Raw genomic sequence first — 18,857 nt, forward strand, 5'->3', positions numbered from 1 at the left:
GCCACAGCCTCATGGTGTCACCGCGGCTGTCCCGGGGCCGCGGCCGCTGCCCCGCCTGGACATTGGCCCCGATGTCACCACGGTGACCCCGGAAAGGTCGCTCGCAGCCGGAGCTGCCGGACACAGGGAGAGGAAAGGGTTCTGGAGAAGGGATGAGCTGGAGGAAACTTCTCCCCAAAAGTCTGTCTTGGGGGTCCTGCTCTTCCCGCGCCCCTCTCATGGAGCGCTGGAATGCTGGCAGGGCCTGGGCTGGGAGGGGATTTACGGATCATCCCGTCAACAGCAATTCCAGATTCTGCTTCTGGATCCCCCCGTAATTCCAGGTCCTGGGATTGCTGTTAAACCAAACCAGGCTCGCTGTATCCGTTGAGTGAGGAGCAATTAGTCCTGGCCACTCCTGAGGATCCCTGGGGTACGATGGGATTTGATTCATTCCGAGTTTCTGGCTTTTGGTGGCGCAGACGTGAAGGGTCCGGGCAGGACAGAGGAATTCCACAGGGAATTCCAGGGGGTAGACGGGAGACTGCTTGCACGGGGTTGGTGGGAAGGGAATCACGGAGAAAGAATCGTCGGGAAATTTATCCAGGAGAAGAGGGAAATCTGGAGGGGGCGAATCCAGGCGCCAGCAGGGAGGGATGTGCGGGCAGCGGGGAACACGAGCGCAGGCCTCGGGCAAGGCCATGGGGAAAACCCGCAGTGGGGACCAGATCTGAGAGCGTTTGTGGCGGAAAAAAACTGAGGATTCTCACGCTCATTTGGGATTTCGGGAGAATCGGTGACTCTGGAGGCCAAACGGGATGGGAACGGGATGGGAGCGGGCGGGAGCCGGGTGGGCTCGGCCTGCGCTCGCAGGGAACGGGAACAGGACGGAAGGGAACGGCCGAGTGGCCCCTCCCAGGCCCCTCCCTTAAAGCCGTTCCCGTTCCCGTTCCCGTTCCCGTTCCCGTTGGGATTTAACCCCGCCTCCGGGCCCGCCTCACGTGCCGGGGTCACCGCGGCGCTTCCGGGGCGCCGCTTCCGGCTCGGCCATGGCGGCGCTTCCGCTGTGGGCGGGGCCTGTGCCGGAAGCGCGTGCGGGTGAGGCGGCGGGAGGCGCCGGGACCCCCCCGGACCCCCCCGGGCTCCCCCGAGACCCCCCGGCCGCCATGGCGGGGCAGGCGCAGGTAGGAGCCGGGTGTTGGCGGGGGGAGCCCCGGGCCGCCCTCGCCGCCGCCCGGGCCCTCGATGTGCGACCCCCGACCCCCCCCCCGGGCCCACGGGGGTCCCGCAGCGCCCCCTCGGCAGCTGCTGGCGGGGCTCGGCCTCCAATGGCCAGGGACCCCCCCACCCCCATCACCCCCCCAGCCCCACCCTGAAAACCCAAATCACCCCCATCACATCCCCGATCCCACCCCTCACCCCTCCATTGCCCCCCACTCCCATGGAATTCCGCCGTGAAGACCCCCCCCGCACCCCCACCCCATCCCTCTCCACCCTGTCACCCCCCCAAAGTCCCCATCACGGCCCAAATCCCCATCAGCCCCTAGAAACCCCCATTCCATCCCGCCGGTCCCACTGGGATGGCTCCCGAGGGATTTCCTGGGATGGGCCCTGGGGGCTCACGGGGGGCTGCTGGGAATGTCCCCCCAGCCCTGGACTATCCCAATCCCATGGGGATCACGGAATGCTCCCGGTAGGAACCGTAAAACACATCCCAGGGTGTCGGATCCCGGTGTTTGGCGCTGGATTCCAGCCTGCCCTTCTCCCAGATCCATAATTCCCACCCCAGTGGGGAACACGCCTTCCTGGGACAGCCCCATCCACGGCCTCATGTCCTGGGAGCTCCTTTGGGCCGGGAAAGGCTTCCCCTGTTGGGAGGGGGGATGTGATCCCTGAGGGAGAATTAGATCCCTGAGGAGGTTTTGATCCCTGAGGGAAGGTGTGATCCCTGAGGGAGAATTAGATCCCTGAGGAGGATTTGATCCCTGAGGGAAGATGTGATCCCTGAGGGAGAATTAGATCCCTGAGGAGGATTTGATCCCTGAGGGAAGGTGTGATCCCTGAGGGAGAATTAGATCTCAATTAGATCTTTGGGGGAAGGTATCATCCGTGAGGGAGGATTAGATCTCTGAAGGAAGATTAGATCCCTGAGGGAAGATTAGATCCCTGAGGGAGGATTTGATCCCTGAGGGCAGGTTGATCTCTGAGGGAAGGTGTGATCCCTGAGGGAGAATTAGATCCCTGAGGGAGGATTAGATCCCTGAGGAGGGTGTGATCCCTGAGGATTAGATCCCTGAGGGAGGATTAGATCCCTGAGGGAGGATTAGATCCATGAGGGAGGATTAGATCCCTGAGGGAGGATTAGATCCCTGAGGGAGGATTAGATCCCTGAGGAAGGTGTGATCCCTGAGGGAGGATTAGATCCTTGAGGGAGAATTAGATCTCAATTAGATCTTTGGGGGAAGGTGTGATTCCTGAGGGAGGATTTGATCCCTGAGGGAAGGTTGATCTCTGAGGGAAGGTTGATCCCTGAGGGAGAATTAGATCTCAATTACATCTCTGGGGGAAGGTGTGATCCCTGAGGGAGGATTAGATCCCTGAAGGAAGATTAGATCTGTGAGGGAGGATTAGATCCCTGAGGGAGGATTTGATTCCTGAGGGAAGGTGTGATCCCTGAGGGAGGATTAGATCCCTGAGAAGGATTAGATCCCTGAGGAGGGTGTGATCTCTGAGGGAAGGTGTGATCCCTGAGGGAGGATTAGATCCCTGAGGAGGACTTGATCCCTGAGGAAAGGTGTGATCCCTGAGGGAGGATTAGATCCCTGATGAGGATTAGATCCCTGATGAGGATTAGATCTCTGAGGGAAGGTGTGATCTCTGAGGGAAGGTGTGTTCCCTGAGGGAGGGTGAGTTCCCTGAGGAGGGTGTGACCCCTGAGGAGGGTGAGATCCCCGAGGGAACCCTGAGGGAAGCTGTGATCCCTGATTCCATGGCAGGAGCCGGTGACCTTCAAGGACGTGACGGTGTTCCTGAGCCGGGCCGAGTGGGACACGCTCACGGCGGGGCAGCGGGAGCTGTACCGGGACGTCGTGTCCGACACCTACGAGCTGCTGACCTCCCTGGGTAATCCTGGGAATCGCCCCGGCAAGGGCTTCCCTCAGATCCCACCCCAGCGGCTTCCAGAGCGCTGAATCCCACAGTCCCAGAGTGGCTGAGGTTGGAAAAGGCCTTGGAGATGCCCAAGTCCAACTATTCCCCAGAACTGCTCAGGCCACCACTAATCCATGTCTCCAAGTGCCTCATCCACGCTGCTTTCCCTCCAGGAAACCTGGACAGCCCTTCCCGTGAGGAGTTTTCCCTTCTAGGGGCTGATCAGGGAGTTTAGTGCTGGAAAAGGTAGGATTTGGGGCTGGGTTTGGGCACTCCTGGAAATAATTCCCTAAGATCAGGGAGCACGGGAGGATGCCCCACCCCTGGGATGAGCAGGAGACATTCCTGGGAAAGCTGGGAAAGCCTGTCAGTGGAACTGGGCAGCTGTGGAATTTGCCACGCTTCCATCAGGGCTTTCAGGAATAAATCCCTCTCTGGCAGCAGCTCTGGTTTCTCCCTCACTTTTCCCACATCCCAGAGGTGTTTCCATGCATGGTGAGGCATGGGTGTCCCAGTCCTTGATTTTCCTGGGATCAGGGACAGTCCAACGCCCTCTGTCCCATTCCCAGGTTATCCAGGCCCCAAGCCCGATATCCTGCACCGGCTGGAGCGTGGGGAAGAGCCGTGGATCTGCTCATCTCCAGGTGAGCAGCAACATCCCAACCCTGAGGGATGGAATCTGCATCCAGGATGGGGTCAGGGCTTCCTGCTCCATCCCCGTGGCTGTGGAGAAGTCAGGATTCCTGGTGGGGACAAGGACAGGGCTCTTCCTTCATTCCCATGGAGAGTCAGGATTTCCAACTTGGCTGGTGACATCTGCTGTTTTCCCTGCAGGACATGCTGGGAGCTGGCTGGAAGAGCCTTCCTCTGACTGGTGGCCAAGAGCCGGTGGGTACCAGGAGCTGGAGACCTCGTGTCCAGGTGAGTCCTGCTCCCTCCTGCTCCAGCCCCATCCCTGGGCCACTCCCAGGGCTTCTCCCACTGCAGGGCTCCCCTGACGTCTGGCAGAGGTTGGGAGGTGGAGCCCGGGTAGCTCTGGAGTGGGAAGAAGGGATGTTCCTCTCCCTGCTCCAGCCAGGAAGGATCGAACCCCTTCCCACCTCTCTCCCAGCAGGACGGAGCACGTTGTGGTGTCTCCAGGACAGGAGCTTCCAGAAGAAGTTTGGCTGTCACGAGGGAAGGAGCGAATTCCCATTGGAAGCAGACAGTGGAGTGGGGAGCCAAGCCCAGCCATGGCTTGTGAAGGAGGAAGTGGAGGATAAACCTGGACTCATGGAAGACCTAACCCACAGTGACACATCCCTGCTTCATTCCACGATGGAACAGCAGAGCCTGGATCCTTGGGAACAGCTGTGGGACGGCCCTGGGGAGAGGAATCATGGGAATACCCAGAACCATGGACACACCTTGGGAGAGGCGGCGCTTCTCCCAGGAACCCGGCAGCTGCGGGTGGAGGAGCTGAGAGCGGCGGCGGCGAAGGACCACGGTTACTGCCTCCGGAGCGAGCCGGCCACGCCCTGCGCCCCGCGGCCCTGCTGCCTGTGGGAACACAACTACTGCCGGCAGCGCCGGGCCGGGAGGAGCCACGGGGCCAGCTCTTTCCGGGCCGCGCGCCGCCGGCTGGCGTGGCGGCAATTCCACTGGGGCAAGACGGTCCGGAGAGCCAGGGAGATCCTGCGGCGCTACCAGCCCTACTGGAGGTTGGGGTTTCCGTGGAGATGCCGCTCCAGCTGCGATGGCGCCGCGCAGGGGACGAACCCCGAGGTTCGTCCTCCGATGGATGCGGCCGCGCCGCGCCAGCTCTGGAGCGCCGGGAACGCCGAGGGTGTGACATCGGACACACGATATGTCCCAGAGGGGATTTTGGGAAGTGGGGCTTCGCCCCCTACCCAAATCCTGGCTGCAGGAGCGGAGAAGGGAGCAAAGCCTCTGGAGCATCCAGGTGCCAGCCAGGAGCTTGAAGGATGTGCGGAACCCCAGAAATCGCAGGGGGTGTCGCTCCAGGACGTGTTCCGGAATGTGCTGAGGGCGGTCAGGTACATACTGGACTCCATGTGCCAGAAGTTTGAGGTCCAGGGGGTCTCCCAAGGGAAGAGCATCTGGCCCATCATCATCCAGATCGACAACTTGACGGAGATCAGGAAGAACTGACTCCCAGGGGGAAATTGGAATTGGATTCCTACTCAATCCCCTCCAGTTCCAGGGGTGTTCAGGAGAGAAACGTGGCAGAGGTGGATTGAGGGAGGTGAAACTGGAAATGTGGGGCCTGTCCTGAACTGGGATTGATTGAGAGGCTTTGGAGAAAAGCAGTGGGAAAGGGGAGGATTTGTGTGGCTCAAAGGAGGAAAGGAGAAGAAAGTGAGCATGGGATCCTGAAATCCTGGAATGGCTTGAGTTGGAAAGGATGTTAAATCAATCTCTAAAAACCAACCAGCGGTTGGGGCTGTGCTCCTGTCACCGAAACTACAGGAAAAAGAAAAACCCTTCAACAACATTTTTGGTGTTAGAAAATTGAGGCATTTCCTTATTTCTGGCTGGGATGTGCAACAGAAATTATTTCACCCACTTGTGGCCCAGGTGTGCAGAGAAAGTAATTCCATGACACGTGAATTTTACTTGATTTTTTCTTAAACTTTATCCAGTCCAAAACCCACAGAAATCCATTGGTTCAATGTTCATTGGTCCCAGACTGCAGAGTTCTCAGAATTTGGTTTCTTATGGGACCGGGATTTTTTTGCCTCTGACGTTTATTAGGCCCTCACTAATTTCTTTATCAGCCTTTTCCAGCCCCAGGGTTCTGGGGTAGATGTTCCTTGGTGTTTGCTGATGGTTGTTTTCTTTTTGGGTGTCTTTTGGGCTATTCCCAGTTTGTTGAGATGTTAAGAGGAGAACAATACCCTCGGAAAAATACTCCTCTAATTCTCTTCTCCAAGGCAAAGGCAAACTGAGCCTGACTAGAGAAATAAAATAAAGAAATTTTAGAAGTTGTGTATTTGTCAACACTCCCAAGGAAAAGGGACAGGATGAGGGGAAACAGCCTCGAGTTGTGCCAGGGAAGGTCAGGTTGTGTTGGATATAGGGAAGGACAAAGGTTGGTTTATTCCAGTCCTGTGGAAGCATTTTCCTGGGAAATCCAGCCTGGCCTGAATTCCCAGCAGCTTTTGGAACCTCTGGAACTGGATGATTACAAGGAAAAGGTGATTTCTGGAATGTTCTCCAGTGCCCTCCCAGGGCCCAGGTGCTGTTACGGGGACAGAAGGAAGCTCCAACCAATTCAAGCAAACTGAGCACCATGGGTCCTTTCACTTTGCCAGTTCCCCATGGAACTGGGGGTGGCCTGGGGAAAATCCGGGATGCCTGAATTCGGGACGCTCCTGCCATGGCTGGCGCTGGTTTTGGCGGGGGGATGTTCCTGACAGCTGGGGGCTGTTGACTTTGGGGCTTTCAGCATTCTCCTCCCAGATCCCAAATCCTTCTGAGGCAGCTGGAGGGGCTCATCCTGGAGAGGAGGAGGCTCAGGGGGCACCTTCTGGCTCTGGAATTCCCTGGAGGAAGGCTGGAGCCAGGAAGGGCCGGGCTCTGCTCCCAGGGAACAGGACAAGAGGGAACGGCCTCAAGGGGAGGCTCAGGTGGATATTGGGAATGTTCTCCTGGAAAAGGCTCTCCAGCCCTGGCCCAGCTGCCCAGGGCAGGGGTGGAGTCCCCATCGCTGGAGGGATTGAAAAGCCCTGTGGATGTGGCACTTGGGGACATGGGGCAGTGCTGGGCTTGGACTCGAGCATCTCTGAGGGCTTTGCCCATCTCAGCAATTCCATGACTCCGCAATTCCTGTAAGGACATTCCCGCCGGTCAGTGCCGGCGGACGGTGAAACGGGACTCTAAAGCCAATAAAATCAGTGAAATGTCTCGGGAGCCGGTTTTCCCGGCTCCAGGCGCGCTTTGAGGGCCGGGGGTTCCCGTCACCCTCCCCCATCCCGGGTTCCCCTCAGGACCCCGGACCCACACCGGGCGGAAGCGGCTGCACCGCCGCCCAATCGCAGTGCGAGCCGCAGGTCACGTGCCGCGCTCCGCCAATCATAGCGCCCGCCGCGCTGCCCGGATGTTGAGCGGCCTCCCAACATGGCGCCGCCCAGTGAGCGCGGGAACGCGCCACTTCCGGGTCGACCGCGAGGCGACGGCGGGGGCGTGGCTTAACGCGGAAGCGCCAGCGCGCGTTGCGCGGCGTGGCCACGCCCCCTTCGGCGCGGTTGCCATGGGGACCAGGGACGGGCCGGGGGCGGGAAACGGCGGGACCGGGCACGGAGCGGCACAGAACCACGGGATGACAGAGGGACAGTGACAGAGCGACAGAGCGACAGAGTGACAGAGTGACAGAGTGACGGAGTGACAGAACCACGGGATGACAGAGGGACAGTGACAGAGCGACAGAGTGACCGAACCACGGGATGACAGAGTGACAGAGTGACAGAATGACAGAGTGACAGAACCACGGGATGACAGAGTGACAGTGACAGAGTGAGAGTGACAGAACCACAACATCACAGAATCACAGAACCACAGAACCACAGAATGACAGTGACAGAAGGACAGAACCACAGAATCACAAAATCACAAAATCACAGAATCACAGATTGACAGAATCACAACGTCACAGAACCACAGAATGACAGAGTGACAGAGTGACAGAACCACAGACCCACAGAATCACAGACTCACAGAATCACAAAATCACAGAATCACAGCATCACAGTGTGAAAAATGCATATTATATGGCTCTACGCAGATATTTACTATATGTATTATGCTGAAAGTTATGCTGCATTAACATTTTATTAATATAGTAAATGTAGTTTTGTAATCAAAATTAAGCATTAGTAGTTAAAATAGAAACTATGTGTGTGAGATATTCTTTTTTTAGAAAAGGAGAAGATAATCAAGGAATTCTTCACACAGAGATAACAATTACAGAAACCCCTAAATTTTCCAGAGAAGAGGAACTTATGGCTTTCCTTATCAACAGAAACAAAGTTCTTCAAGCCTGACTTAGACTCGAAGGCACCTGGGGATTAACAGAAACTTTTTGACAAGTACCATATGAATTTCTTGTTTTAAATAAAATATATGCATAATAATGAAGTGTTTTGTATATGCAACAGGCTATTGCTTTTAGGGCTATTCCTTTGTTCACAAGGCATGCTTGACATGGCTTAAGTGCCCGAGAGCATCTGGATATCCGTAATTCTTTGCTTTTTATTGTCTTGTAATTGTCCTAACTCTAAATTTTTATTACTCTAATTGTATCACTATTTTTATAACCATTTTATTATTATTAAACTTTAAAAAATTTTAAAAGCCAAGTGATGGGTGTTTTTCACAACAACATCACAGAATTACAGAATCACAGAACCACAGAACCACAGAACCACAGAATGACAGAGTGACAGAATGACAGACTCACAACATCACAGAATCACAAAATCACAGAATCACAGGATCACAGAACCACAGAATCACAGAATCACAAAATCACAGAATCACAGAATCACAGAACCACAGAATCACAGAATAATGAGGTTGGAAGAGACCTCCAAGATCATCAAGTCCAACCCATGCCCTGACACCTCAACCAAGTGCCATGTCCAGTCTTTTTTTAAACACATCCAGAGATGGTGATTCCACCACCTCCCTGGGAAGACAATCCCAGCACTTTATTATTCTTTCAGTGAAATTTTTTCCTAATATCCAACCTGAACCTTCCCTGACGTAGCTCGAGGCTGTGTCCCCTTGTTCTGTCAGTGCTGCCCGGTGGAAGAGACCGACCCCACCTGTCTGCACCTCCCTTCAGGGAGCTGTGGAGAGCAATGAGGTCACCTCTGAGCCTCCTTTTCTCCAGGCTGAGCACCCCCAGCTCCCTCAGCCGTTCCTCACAGGGTTTGTGTTCCCAGCCCCTCTCCAGCTTCGTTGCCTCCTCTGGATGTGCTCGAGCGTCCCAACGTCCTTCCCAAACCTCGAGGACGTGGCACTCGAGGTGTGCCCTCACCTGTGCCAGGTGCAGGGGCAGAATGACCTCCCTGCTCCTGCTGGTCACAGCTCCTGATCCAGGCCACCAGGGCACACTGCTGGCTCATGTTCAACCAGCTGTGGACAGCCCCCCCAGGTCCCTGGGCACTGTCCAGCCACGCTGTCCCCAGCCTGAAACGCTGTAGGCGATTTTTGTGGGCAAAATGTAGAACTCGGCACTTGGACTTATTAAACTTCGTGCTGTTGGACTCTGCCCATCTCCATCCATAACTGATCTAAGTCTGCCCAGACCGGGCAGGGACACGGAGCTGCTGGAGAGACCCAGAGGAACCCCAGAGCTGCTGCAGGGCTGGAGCCAGCCTGGGAGAGCTGGGAATGTTCCCCTGGAGAGGAGAAGCTCCAGGGAGAGCTCAGAGCCCCTTGCAGGGCCTGAAGGGGCTCCAGGAGAGCTGGAGAGGGATGGGGACAAGGCCTGGAGGGACAGGACACAGGGAATGGCTCCCACTGCCAGAGGGCAGGGCTGGATGGGAGATTGGGAATTAGGAATTCCTGGCTGGGATGGAATTCCCAGAGCAGCTGCGGCTGCCCCTGGATCCCTGGCAGTGCCCAAGGCCAGGCTGGATGGGGCTTGGAGCAGTGGGAATTGTCCCTGCCCATGGCAGGGGTGGCGTGGAGTTGGATTTGTGCTCCATTCCAACCCAACCCACTGCAGGATGATTCCGTGACGGACCAGCCGTGCCCTCCCTTCAGTGTCCCAGCACCCCAGACTTGCTGGGGTGGAAGGACCTTCAAGCCCACCCAGTCCCAGCCCCTGCCCCGGACTGGGAACCTTCCAGTGCCTGGGTCGGAGCAGGGTCTGGCTGTGGGAACGGCTCCAAGTCAAACCCGCGGCTCTTCCGGAATGAGGAGGGACAGCACAACCCTGGGAAGGACAAATAAACCCAGAGTCAGATTTATGAGCAGGGAATTTCCCCAGCTCAGGGCTCAGGGTTTGGTTTTTGGGCAGGATTTATTGTCAGAGGTGGGAGACGTCCTGGGAATCGCAACTCACTGAATTTTCTCTTTTTTTTAATTCCCAAAATGGCCTCCAAGGATTTTGTGGCATTTTGGAGCCTGCTCAGGGCTGGCACAGGCACCTAAAAATGAAATTTAAATATTTTACATTCTATTTTGAAACTCGTTTCTCTTGCTGCTAAATCCTAGGTGGGATACATGGGGGAAATGGGAGTAACTGAGGAGTTTGGAAGGAGCTGGGAGGAATTTGGAGGAAATTCGGAAAGAATTGAGGAATTTCGAGGGAATCTGTGAAGGAACGGGGAAGGATTTGGAAGGAATTGCAGAATTTAATGGGAATTTTTAAGGAATGGGGGACAGTTTGGAAGGAACTGGGAAAGCCTTGAAGGGAAGCAGCGAGACCAATCAATCCCTGGGGATGTGTTGGATCCCTGTCCCTGGGGAGGTGAGCCTGGAGGTGGTGCAGGATAATCCCACCCATCTCCATGGAACGTTGGACCTGGCTGCACCTGGAATGTTCCAGGGTGGGGTGGGGTTTGCTGCAGGGCAGGGACAGTCACCGACCCTCCCTGGGGACTTCCAGGTGTCGGTGTCTTTGTCCCCGTGTGATTTACGAGGATGTTTTCCACTGAAGGATGCTGGGTGTCCTCCTGGAGCTTCCTGCTCGCCTGTTTGCAGAGAGGGACAGGCCATAAATCACTGCTGGCATGGAAAACCCCATCTGTCTTCAGAGAATCACGGGGAAAAGCTCTTGGAGACCGAGTCCGACTCTCCCCAGCACTGCCACGGCCACCACTGACCACGTCCCCCAGTGCCACATCCACAGGGATTTTAAATTCCCCCAGGGAGGGGACTCCACCACGGCCCTGGGCCAAGCGTTTTTGGGGAAGGAATTTTTCCAATGTCCAGCTGAACGCCCCCTGGCACAGCCTGGGGCTGTTTCCCCTTGTCCTGTCCCTGTCCCCTGGGAGGAGAGCCTGACCCTCACCTGGCTCAAACCTCTCATCCCCACCACGCTCTGGACCATCCAGGGCCAGCGTGGGAAATGGATTTGAAGGGAATTCTCCAAGCCTGGCAGGAGGCTCACGCAGCGTGTGCATCCCTCTGCAAACCTTGAGATAAGAAATGCTGGCTTAGAAATGCCGTGGGAATAGGACAGACATTGCTGAGAGAGAAATGGAGCTGGAAACAAGTCTCAAAGGATAGTTCTGTAAATAAGACTAGATATTTTGGAGAAATAGAACCGTGAAAAATGCATTGTAGTAAGACCCACGAGGGGGTAATTTTAGATTATTCACTTTAAAACATTTACAGCATGGTGTGGCAGAAGCTGATAAGCCAAGAAACGTTTATAATGTATTGTAATTAGGGAACTGTTGGTTTTTTGATTGTAACAGCGTGAATTATAGCATCTCTGTTGTCTCACCCTCCATATGAGACTGAAAATGGAATAAAACTTTTTAAAACACCTCTCAGTTGCCCCATCTCTGGGTCAAAAAAGAGCTTAATCTGACAGGCCATGTCTGTCACCGCTGTCCCTGTCCTCGCTGTCACACATTCCCTGGTCAGACATTCCCTCCCTTGGGGGACCCCAAACCCTGTGGCCTCTCCCCTGCTGACCCGAGGTGACCGGCACAGCCATCCCCACTGCCCCGGGGACCGCAACGGGCTGGGCTGGGCTCCTGGCCGGATTCATCCCCCCTGGAATGTCCCTCTGTGCCAGCCCCCTGGCAGCTCCCATAAAAGCGCTGCCGGCCCCGGTGGGGAGCAGCGCCAGGATCTGGAGCAGGATGGGGCCACCGCTGCTGCTGCTGGGGCTGCTGGCGCTGGCCGGAGCCGCCACGGCGGAGCCACGCGGATCCACGGCGGAGCCACGCGGATCCACGGCGGGACGGGATGGAGCCACGGCGGCCTCGTCCTCGCCGGGGTCCCTGAGCTACGGGGATGTGGTGGCGGCGGCCGTGGAGCTGCTCAACGCCAGGGCCGTCAGTCCCTACGTCCTGCAGCTCCGCGAGGCTCAGCCCCGGCCCGGCTGGGTGAGCGCTGAGCTCTCCCTTTCCAGGGGGAACCCCAGGACTGGGCAGTGCTGGGTCCGGCCCTTCTCAGGGTGGATCTGCCCCGTTTTTGGGTCTGACCCCCGAGGGACTGAGCGCAGCCGAGTCGGGGCTGAGCCTGACCCGTTCCAGGCTGGATGCGGCCCCTCTTAGGGCTGGCTCCGGCCTGCTGTGGGGCTGGGCACTTGGGGGTGGTGGATCCCTGATGGATCCTGTCCCTTTTCCCAGCCCTCGGACCTGCAGAGCCGGCAGGAGCTGAGCTTCACCCTGGAGGAGACCACGTGCCGGGCACCGGGAACGGCCACCAGCAACTGCAAGAGCCGCTGGCTCGGGGTGAGGCTTCGTCCCGTGGGAACTGGGGATTATCCATCCGCTGGGGAAACTGAGGCACGAGGGGGTTGGGCTCTCCTGTGTCCCCTCTGTGACCCACAGGCGGTGACCTGGTGCCAGGGCTCCGTTTTCCTGGAGGGGCAGCAGCCCACGGTGGAGCTCTCCTGCGAGAAGGCGCCGGCTGCGGTGAGGAGGGGCTGGGATGGCTCCGTGTCCCCCCGGCTCCCAGGGGCCCCCCAGGTCCCCTCCTCGCCCCCCCGAAGTCCGACCCTGCTCTTTGTTTTCCCAGTTTGGCCGGATCTGGAAATCCAAGATCAAGGATTTCTTTGGCAAGATCAAGCAGCGTTTCCAGGGGTTCTTCCAGTGCGGTCGGGTCTGGATCCGGGACAGGCTCAACCTCAAGGCTCCCAGACCCTGAGGGGTGACACTGCTGTGTCCCCACCCTGTGTCCCCACTCTGTGTCCCCTCCCCGTGTCCCCTCCCCAGGTGCTTCACTGCCAATAAACATCCCTGCATCACTCCTGGTGTCACCCTGAGTGTCCCTGCGCCCCAGTGGGGACCCCTGAGCGCTCCCAGACCCCCCCAAATCCCCCTGTGCCCAGCCAGGGAGCTGTGAGAGCTGGGAACACCCTGGGGGTCATGAATGGGGGATGTCACGAGTGGGGGGCTCTCACTGGGGCAGACCTGGGGTCCCCTCACCTCTCCAAGGCCGTGGAGAGGCAAAGGTACCCCCCCCGCCGCAGGTGCTGCCACCTCGGGGACCCCCCGACAGCCCCTCCCCACCTCCAGCTGCTTCCCGGCGTTCCCTGCCACTGTCACCACAAGGGGGACACGAGGATGGGGACGGTGCTGGTGGCAGAAGGTCCCAGGGAGAGCAGGATCAGCTCCCCAAAAATGGGCACAACACCGGGGTCTCCTCCTGGCACCGGCCTCCTGCGGGGCCTTGGAGCCCTGGGATTGTCCTTCCCTGTGCCCAGGACACCGTGGGGGTCCCCCGGAATCTGTGGGGTCCCCACAGAGGTGTTTGTGGGGTACGGACCCACAGGAATGTTGGGGGGACAGGAGGGACACCCGCAGGGGGGCTGCAGCCATGACCCTGCTCCAGCCACTCTTGGGCCCCCCAGCTCTGCGCCCACAATGTCCCTGTCCCAAACTGGGTCCATCATGGGGGTCCCCTCGGGACCTGAACCCCCCCAGCCCCTCCCTTGCAGCTCCCTGGAGGGCTCACAGTGTCCCCTGTGTCCCCCCATGTCCCTTTGCCATCACTGCTGGTTTGGGGGGGGACAAGATGCAGTGGGGACAATGCCACCATGGGGACAATGACTGTGGGGACAGTGACACCCTGGCGATGACAGTGGTCCCTTTTTAGGGTGGGGTCCTGGGGGCTCCCCAGAGTGAACCCATCCCTGTCCCCAGTCCCCTTGAGGACAATGCGGGGGATCAGCCCCGTGTCGCAGCCGTGCCTCAGTTTCCCCGTGTGACAGAGACAGGAGGACGCGGTGCCCACACGGCCACTCCCGGTGGCCCCTTTATTGCTCAGCCCAGCCCCACGGAGCCCCTCAAGTGGACGTTGAAGTTGACCCTGGGCCGGAAGCGCCGGACCTTCCTCAGGAAGCGCCCGAAGCGGCCGCGCTGGATCAGAACCGGCTGCGGGAGGGATGGGGGGGTCAGGGGGGGCGGGGCTGTGGGACTCCCCCTTGGGAGCACACCCGGGAACCCACCCAGGGCCCCCCGCACCTGGAAACCCACCCGGGACCCCACTCCAGGGACCCCATCCCCAGGATCCCACCAGGGACCCCACTCCAGGGACCCCATCCCCAGGATCCCACCAGGGACCCCACTCCAGGGACCCCATCCCCAGGATCCCACCCGGGACCCCATCCCCAGGACCCCACTCCAGGGACCCCATCCCCAGGATCCCACTCCAGGGACCCCATCCCCAGGATCCCACCCGGGACCCCATCCCCAGGACCCCACTCCAGGGACCCCATCCCCAGGATCCCACTCCAGGGACCCCATCCCCAGGATCCCACCCGGGACCCCATCCCCAGGACCCCACTCCAGGGACCCCATCCCCAGGGACCCCATCCCCAGGACCCCACTCCAGGGACCCCATACCCAGGATCCCACCCAGGACCCCACTCCAGGGGTATTCCCCACCCAGGACCCCACAGCAGGGACACCACTCGTGTCCCCACACCAGGAACCCCACAGCAGGGACACTTGCGACCCCACCCGTGTCCCCACGCCCAGACCCCACCCAGGACGCCCCACCTGAGGCCCTGCACCCACCCCTGGGACTCTGCACCTAAAACCCCCCCACCCTGCACCTGTGAGCTCCCCAGGACCCCCCACCCTCCTCTGGAGCCCTCGGGGTGTCCCTGCGTCCCTTTTGGGGCAGGGGGAGGGAGGGACCCCGGCTCCCCCCCACTCACGTCGGAGGAGGCGTCGAAGCAGCGCAGGTCGATCTCGGGGGAGTCCTGCCGGAACTGCACCGGCCCCGAGCACTCCTTGATGACCTGGGGGGGACACGCGGTGTCACCTGGGGATGGCAGCGGGCCCCCGTGCCCCCCCCACCCTTCCTCCCGCTGCTCCTCCTCCTCCTCCTCACCCCGTTCTCCTTGAAGTCGCAGTCGTCGGGGTTGGTGCGGGCGCCGGCGGCACAGTCCGTCTCCATCATGCTGAAGTTGAGTCTCTGCAGCGAGCTCAGCTCCACGCCCTGGGGACACGGGTGGGTGGCGGGGTCACCAGGGGGAGGTGACAGGAGAGGGGTCAGCAGTCGGGGTGTCACTAGGAGGGGGGGTCACCAGTGGGGTGGCAATGGCTGGCGTGGGCGCTGAGCGGTCACAAGGTGGGGGGTCGGTCATGAGGGGGGCGTGTGACAAATGAGGGGTCACGAGTGGGGTGACACTCACTCAGGGGTCGGCACTGTGCGCCCCGAGCGGGGTAGCACGAGTGGGGGGGGGGACAGGAATGGGGGGCATGGTGACAAACGGGGGGGGGGGGTCCCGAGTGGGGGGCACTCACCGGGCCGGGCTCGGGCTCCGCGCTGAGCAGCCTGAAGGCGTTCTGCACCTCGGGCCGCTGGTTGTAGGAATCCACGGCCTGCCCCAGCGCCTCGGTGTAGGAGAGGGGCGCCGGGGCGGGGAGGGCGCAGGCCCCCCCCAGCACCGCCAGCACCAGCACCCACGAGCTCGGCATCGCTGTCCCCACGGCCACCCCCGCGCCCCTTTTATCCCCGCTGGGGACCCACCCCCGGGGCTGCCCCTTGGGAAACGCCCGGCCCCAAGCCGCAGAGTGGCCGTTCTTTTGGGGGGACGCGCAGGGCGGGGGGGGGGGGTCCCCCGTGTGTCCCCGTGGATGGGCGGTGGCGTCTGAACCCCTCGGGGTGCCCCCTTGGCTGGGCGCGGGGGATTTGGGGGCCGGGTGGTGACACGTTGCCCGTGTCAGGTTGGGTGCCCGCGGGGTTGCACAACCCCAAAGTTGCCCCATCGCTGTTGCCCAAGGCCGAGGGCGCCCCCCGGGCCCCCCAAACTGTCACCCCCACACACGCACAATTTCCGACCCCGAAATCTCTTTATTGCAGCTCCGCTGGGGACAGGGGGCGGCGGGACGGCCCCCGCAGGGACGCGCTGGAGGGGGGGCGAGGCCGCGGGGGGGGCCCCGAGGATGATGATGATGATGAGGAGGAGGATGAGGATGAGTGACCTGGGTTGGTGCCAGGGGAGCGGGGCTGGGCGCTGTCACCGGACTGCTGCGGGGAGAAATAAACGGGGGGGGGGTTTCACTCCAGAGCCAAAAATCCCCCCGAAGTGAGGGGGACACGTGTCCCACCCCCAGGATGAGCTCCCGGAGCCCTCACCGGCTCCCGGCCGCACTCCACCATCGACAGCGGCACGTCGGGCAGGAAGGTGAACACGGACACCTGGGCCAAGCAGCGCTGCACCTGGGGACAGAGCGGCCTCAGCACGCCGGGGACCCCCCCCCCCCCGTGCGTGCCCCCGGGTTTTGGGGGTCCCACCCCGCGCTCACCCTGCCCGGGCGGCCCCGGCAGCCGCGGGGGTCCGGGGCGGGCTTGGGGCAGGGCGGCTGGCGGGCCGTGAAGTTGATGCTGAAGTGGGTCCCCCAGTCGAAGCTCTGCCGGGAGAAAAGCTCCGTGTGGAGGAGACCCGGCACGGGATGGCGCCGCAGCCGGAGCGCACCCCCCCCCTCCCCGCGCCCCCTTTTCCTACCGTCCTGGCCACTCCCAGCAGCCGCAGCAGCCGCAGCTCCTGCCCGTGCGTCTCCAGCACGGAGCGCGCCAGCTCCCGGGGCGCGGGCATGGCCGGGGGCACGGCCGGGGCCGCGGCGGCGCCCGCCGCCAGCAGCACGGCCCCCAGCAGCAGCGCCATGCGGGCGGCACCGCCGGCAATGAGCGCCCGGCTCGGGGCCCCCGGCTCCGGCTCCAGGGTAAATGAACAGCGGCCCCCGTGCCGCGGGAAGGGATCGGGTTGCCGGTGTTTTCCTTGGCCCGGTGCCGCGGCGGGGAGCGCGCCTGGACCTGCAGGAGATGCGGCGATGCTGGAGCTCGGCAGGGCCGATCCCCCTCCGCGGCCCCTTCCCTGCGCCTGCTCCCGGTTTCTTGGCACGCTGGTCCAGCCGAGATCCCGCTCCTCCCGAGCCGGGAGCCACAGCATCCTCCTGGTTCCCACCAGGAGAAGAACCAGGAGCCCCCTCCCGTCTCCCAGCTTCTTAACACGATTTTGGGGTTTTTAAAATCCCTCTCACCCCGCTCAGTTTCATCCAAACACCCCAGGCCCAGGTTTTCCTTGGATTCAAGAACACAGGGTTTACTGAGGACTCCACTGTGTGCATCCTGCTCTCCCAGTTTGCCTTCCCTGGCCGAGCGGGTCTCGTTTCCCCAAAAATTCAGTATTTTCCTGCTGCCTTTGCAGCCAGGAGCTCCCCTTTCTCCTCGCTTCATCCAAGCAAAGAAATCCCTGGGGAAGGAATCCAGGGAAGCACATTTGGGAGACACCCAGGATCCCTGGGCCTGGGAGCAGCGCTCTGGAAGCCCTGGGGTCATCGACAGCCCTGGGGTCAGGGGAGCTGCTGCTCTTCCAAAGGTATTTGTTCCAATATTCCCATTCCTATGGACACAAGCCGCAGGTGGGAGATGGTGGGAGGGAGAAGGGATAATGGAACACCAGGAGAGCAGCTCACCAGAGCCTCCTCTGCCCATGGAGACCATCGGGAGGGGTCCTGGAGAAGAGAAGGTGCCACCGGCAACAACTTGATTATGATCGTGTTTTTTCTTATTTTTCCTTTTTAAAGTCTGAGCAGCACAGAAAAGTCCACAGGATTCCCATTCCTGGGAAGCCAGCAGTGGGTAGATGTGGGAGAAATGGATATGTCCTGATAGATCACATTTATAACCAGATATGCTCATTATAGACCCCAAAATATACACAGTACCCCAATATAGACATCCACATATACAGCCAGAGTCAATCCCAGGGATGCTGGGAGCAGGAACAGACACCAGGAGCGGGGCTGGGGGGCACATCCCGCTCCTCCCAGCCCCTTGGAACACCAGGATGGGGGGACACGGGGTAGGGGGGGGGGGGACATCCCAAATCCCTGGCAGCTGGGGTCGGGTCACGTTCCTGCTGCCTGGCCCTGCCTGCCCGGAGGAGGTATGGCTGTGCCCAGGGTGGCACGGGAAGAGCCGGGCACGGAGAGCTCCGGAGGGATGGCGGATCACGGATCATGCAGGACAGGGGCTGAAGGGCTGATGCAGGGAAGATGCTGCCAGGCAGCTCTTTGGCTCTGCCAGCGTTCCAAAGTTTCCTGGCACAAAACCCATGGCAAAGGCCTTTCCCAGCAGAGCACGACAAACTCATGACGTTATTTTCCTTGCCTCTCCTAAAATATCCCATTCTTTCTGTTCCAGCTGCCCCTTAGGCTTGGAAAATACCTCAATATTTAATTTAAAGGACATCCTGATAATCTGTTTTCCATTTTGAAACCCTCAGGCTGTTGCCTGGAGTGGTTTCCATCCATCCTCCTCCAGAGCTTGCCCAAACGATCCTGGTTTAACTGAACTTTTCCTCTTCCTGCTTTCTCCATCCTGTGGCTCTTGTGGAGAAGTTTTCCACATCAAGCTGAGGAAAGCACGAGAAACTGGGGGTGTCTTGTGTAAGAAGCTCCTGGAAGCGACAGCGCTGTGTTTGTCCTCTTTGGGGACCCCTCTGTGCAACCAGGACCCCCCAAATCGCTGCTGATGCCCCTGGGAGGGCTCAGGTGGTCTTGCTGCTCCCAGAAGGTGCA

At 59.8% G+C, this 18,857-nt stretch overlaps 4 protein-coding genes across 6 annotated transcripts; 2 read left to right on the plus strand and 2 right to left on the minus strand.

The window, feature by feature from the left end:
* Positions 1-1,017: 1,017 nt before the first annotated feature.
* LOC128803953 (uncharacterized) lies at positions 1,018-6,117 on the plus strand. 2 transcript variants are annotated; one of them, XM_053971323.1, is made up of 5 exons: positions 1,018-1,163; positions 2,976-3,102; positions 3,699-3,773; positions 3,964-4,050; positions 4,241-6,117. In XM_053971323.1, the coding sequence occupies exons 1-5, from the start codon at positions 1,029-1,031 to the stop codon at positions 5,278-5,280; spliced, it is 1,464 nt and encodes a 487-aa protein (XP_053827298.1). In that variant the 5' UTR covers positions 1,018-1,028; the 3' UTR covers positions 5,281-6,117. The 2 variants fall into 2 exon arrangements, with proteins under 2 accessions (XP_053827298.1, XP_053827308.1); XM_053971333.1 differs by having other exon boundaries at positions 4,244-6,117.
* Positions 6,118-11,954: 5,837 nt separating this feature from the next.
* Positions 11,955-13,016, plus strand: LOC128813354 (cathelicidin-B1-like). Its single transcript, XM_053988414.1, has 4 exons — positions 11,955-12,200; positions 12,447-12,551; positions 12,651-12,734; positions 12,838-13,016. Exons 1-4 carry the CDS (start codon positions 11,955-11,957, stop codon positions 12,964-12,966), a joined length of 564 nt encoding a protein of 187 aa, XP_053844389.1. The 3' UTR covers positions 12,967-13,016.
* A 1,032-nt stretch (positions 13,017-14,048) lies between these two features.
* CAMP (cathelicidin antimicrobial peptide) lies at positions 14,049-16,040 on the minus strand. Its single transcript, XM_053971366.1, has 4 exons — positions 15,576-16,040; positions 15,160-15,267; positions 14,984-15,067; positions 14,049-14,195 (listed from the first exon to the last, which is right to left on the minus strand). Exons 1-4 carry the CDS (start codon positions 16,038-16,040, stop codon positions 14,085-14,087), a joined length of 768 nt encoding a protein of 255 aa, XP_053827341.1. The 3' UTR covers positions 14,049-14,084.
* LOC128803993 (protein SPT2 homolog) lies at positions 16,030-17,084 on the minus strand. Of its 2 annotated transcripts, none has more exons than XM_053971372.1 (4): positions 16,781-17,084; positions 16,581-16,685; positions 16,411-16,494; positions 16,030-16,302 (listed from the first exon to the last, which is right to left on the minus strand). In XM_053971372.1, the coding sequence occupies exons 1-4, from the start codon at positions 16,937-16,939 to the stop codon at positions 16,126-16,128; spliced, it is 525 nt and encodes a 174-aa protein (XP_053827347.1). In that variant the 5' UTR covers positions 16,940-17,084; the 3' UTR covers positions 16,030-16,125. The 2 variants fall into 2 exon arrangements, with proteins under 2 accessions (XP_053827347.1, XP_053827358.1); XM_053971383.1 differs by having other exon boundaries at positions 16,099-16,299.
* Positions 17,085-18,857: the final 1,773 nt, after the last annotated feature.

Source organism: Vidua macroura, chromosome 1, assembly GCF_024509145.1.
Source record: "Vidua macroura isolate BioBank_ID:100142 chromosome 1, ASM2450914v1, whole genome shotgun sequence".
NCBI lineage: Eukaryota > Metazoa > Chordata > Aves > Passeriformes > Viduidae > Vidua > Vidua macroura.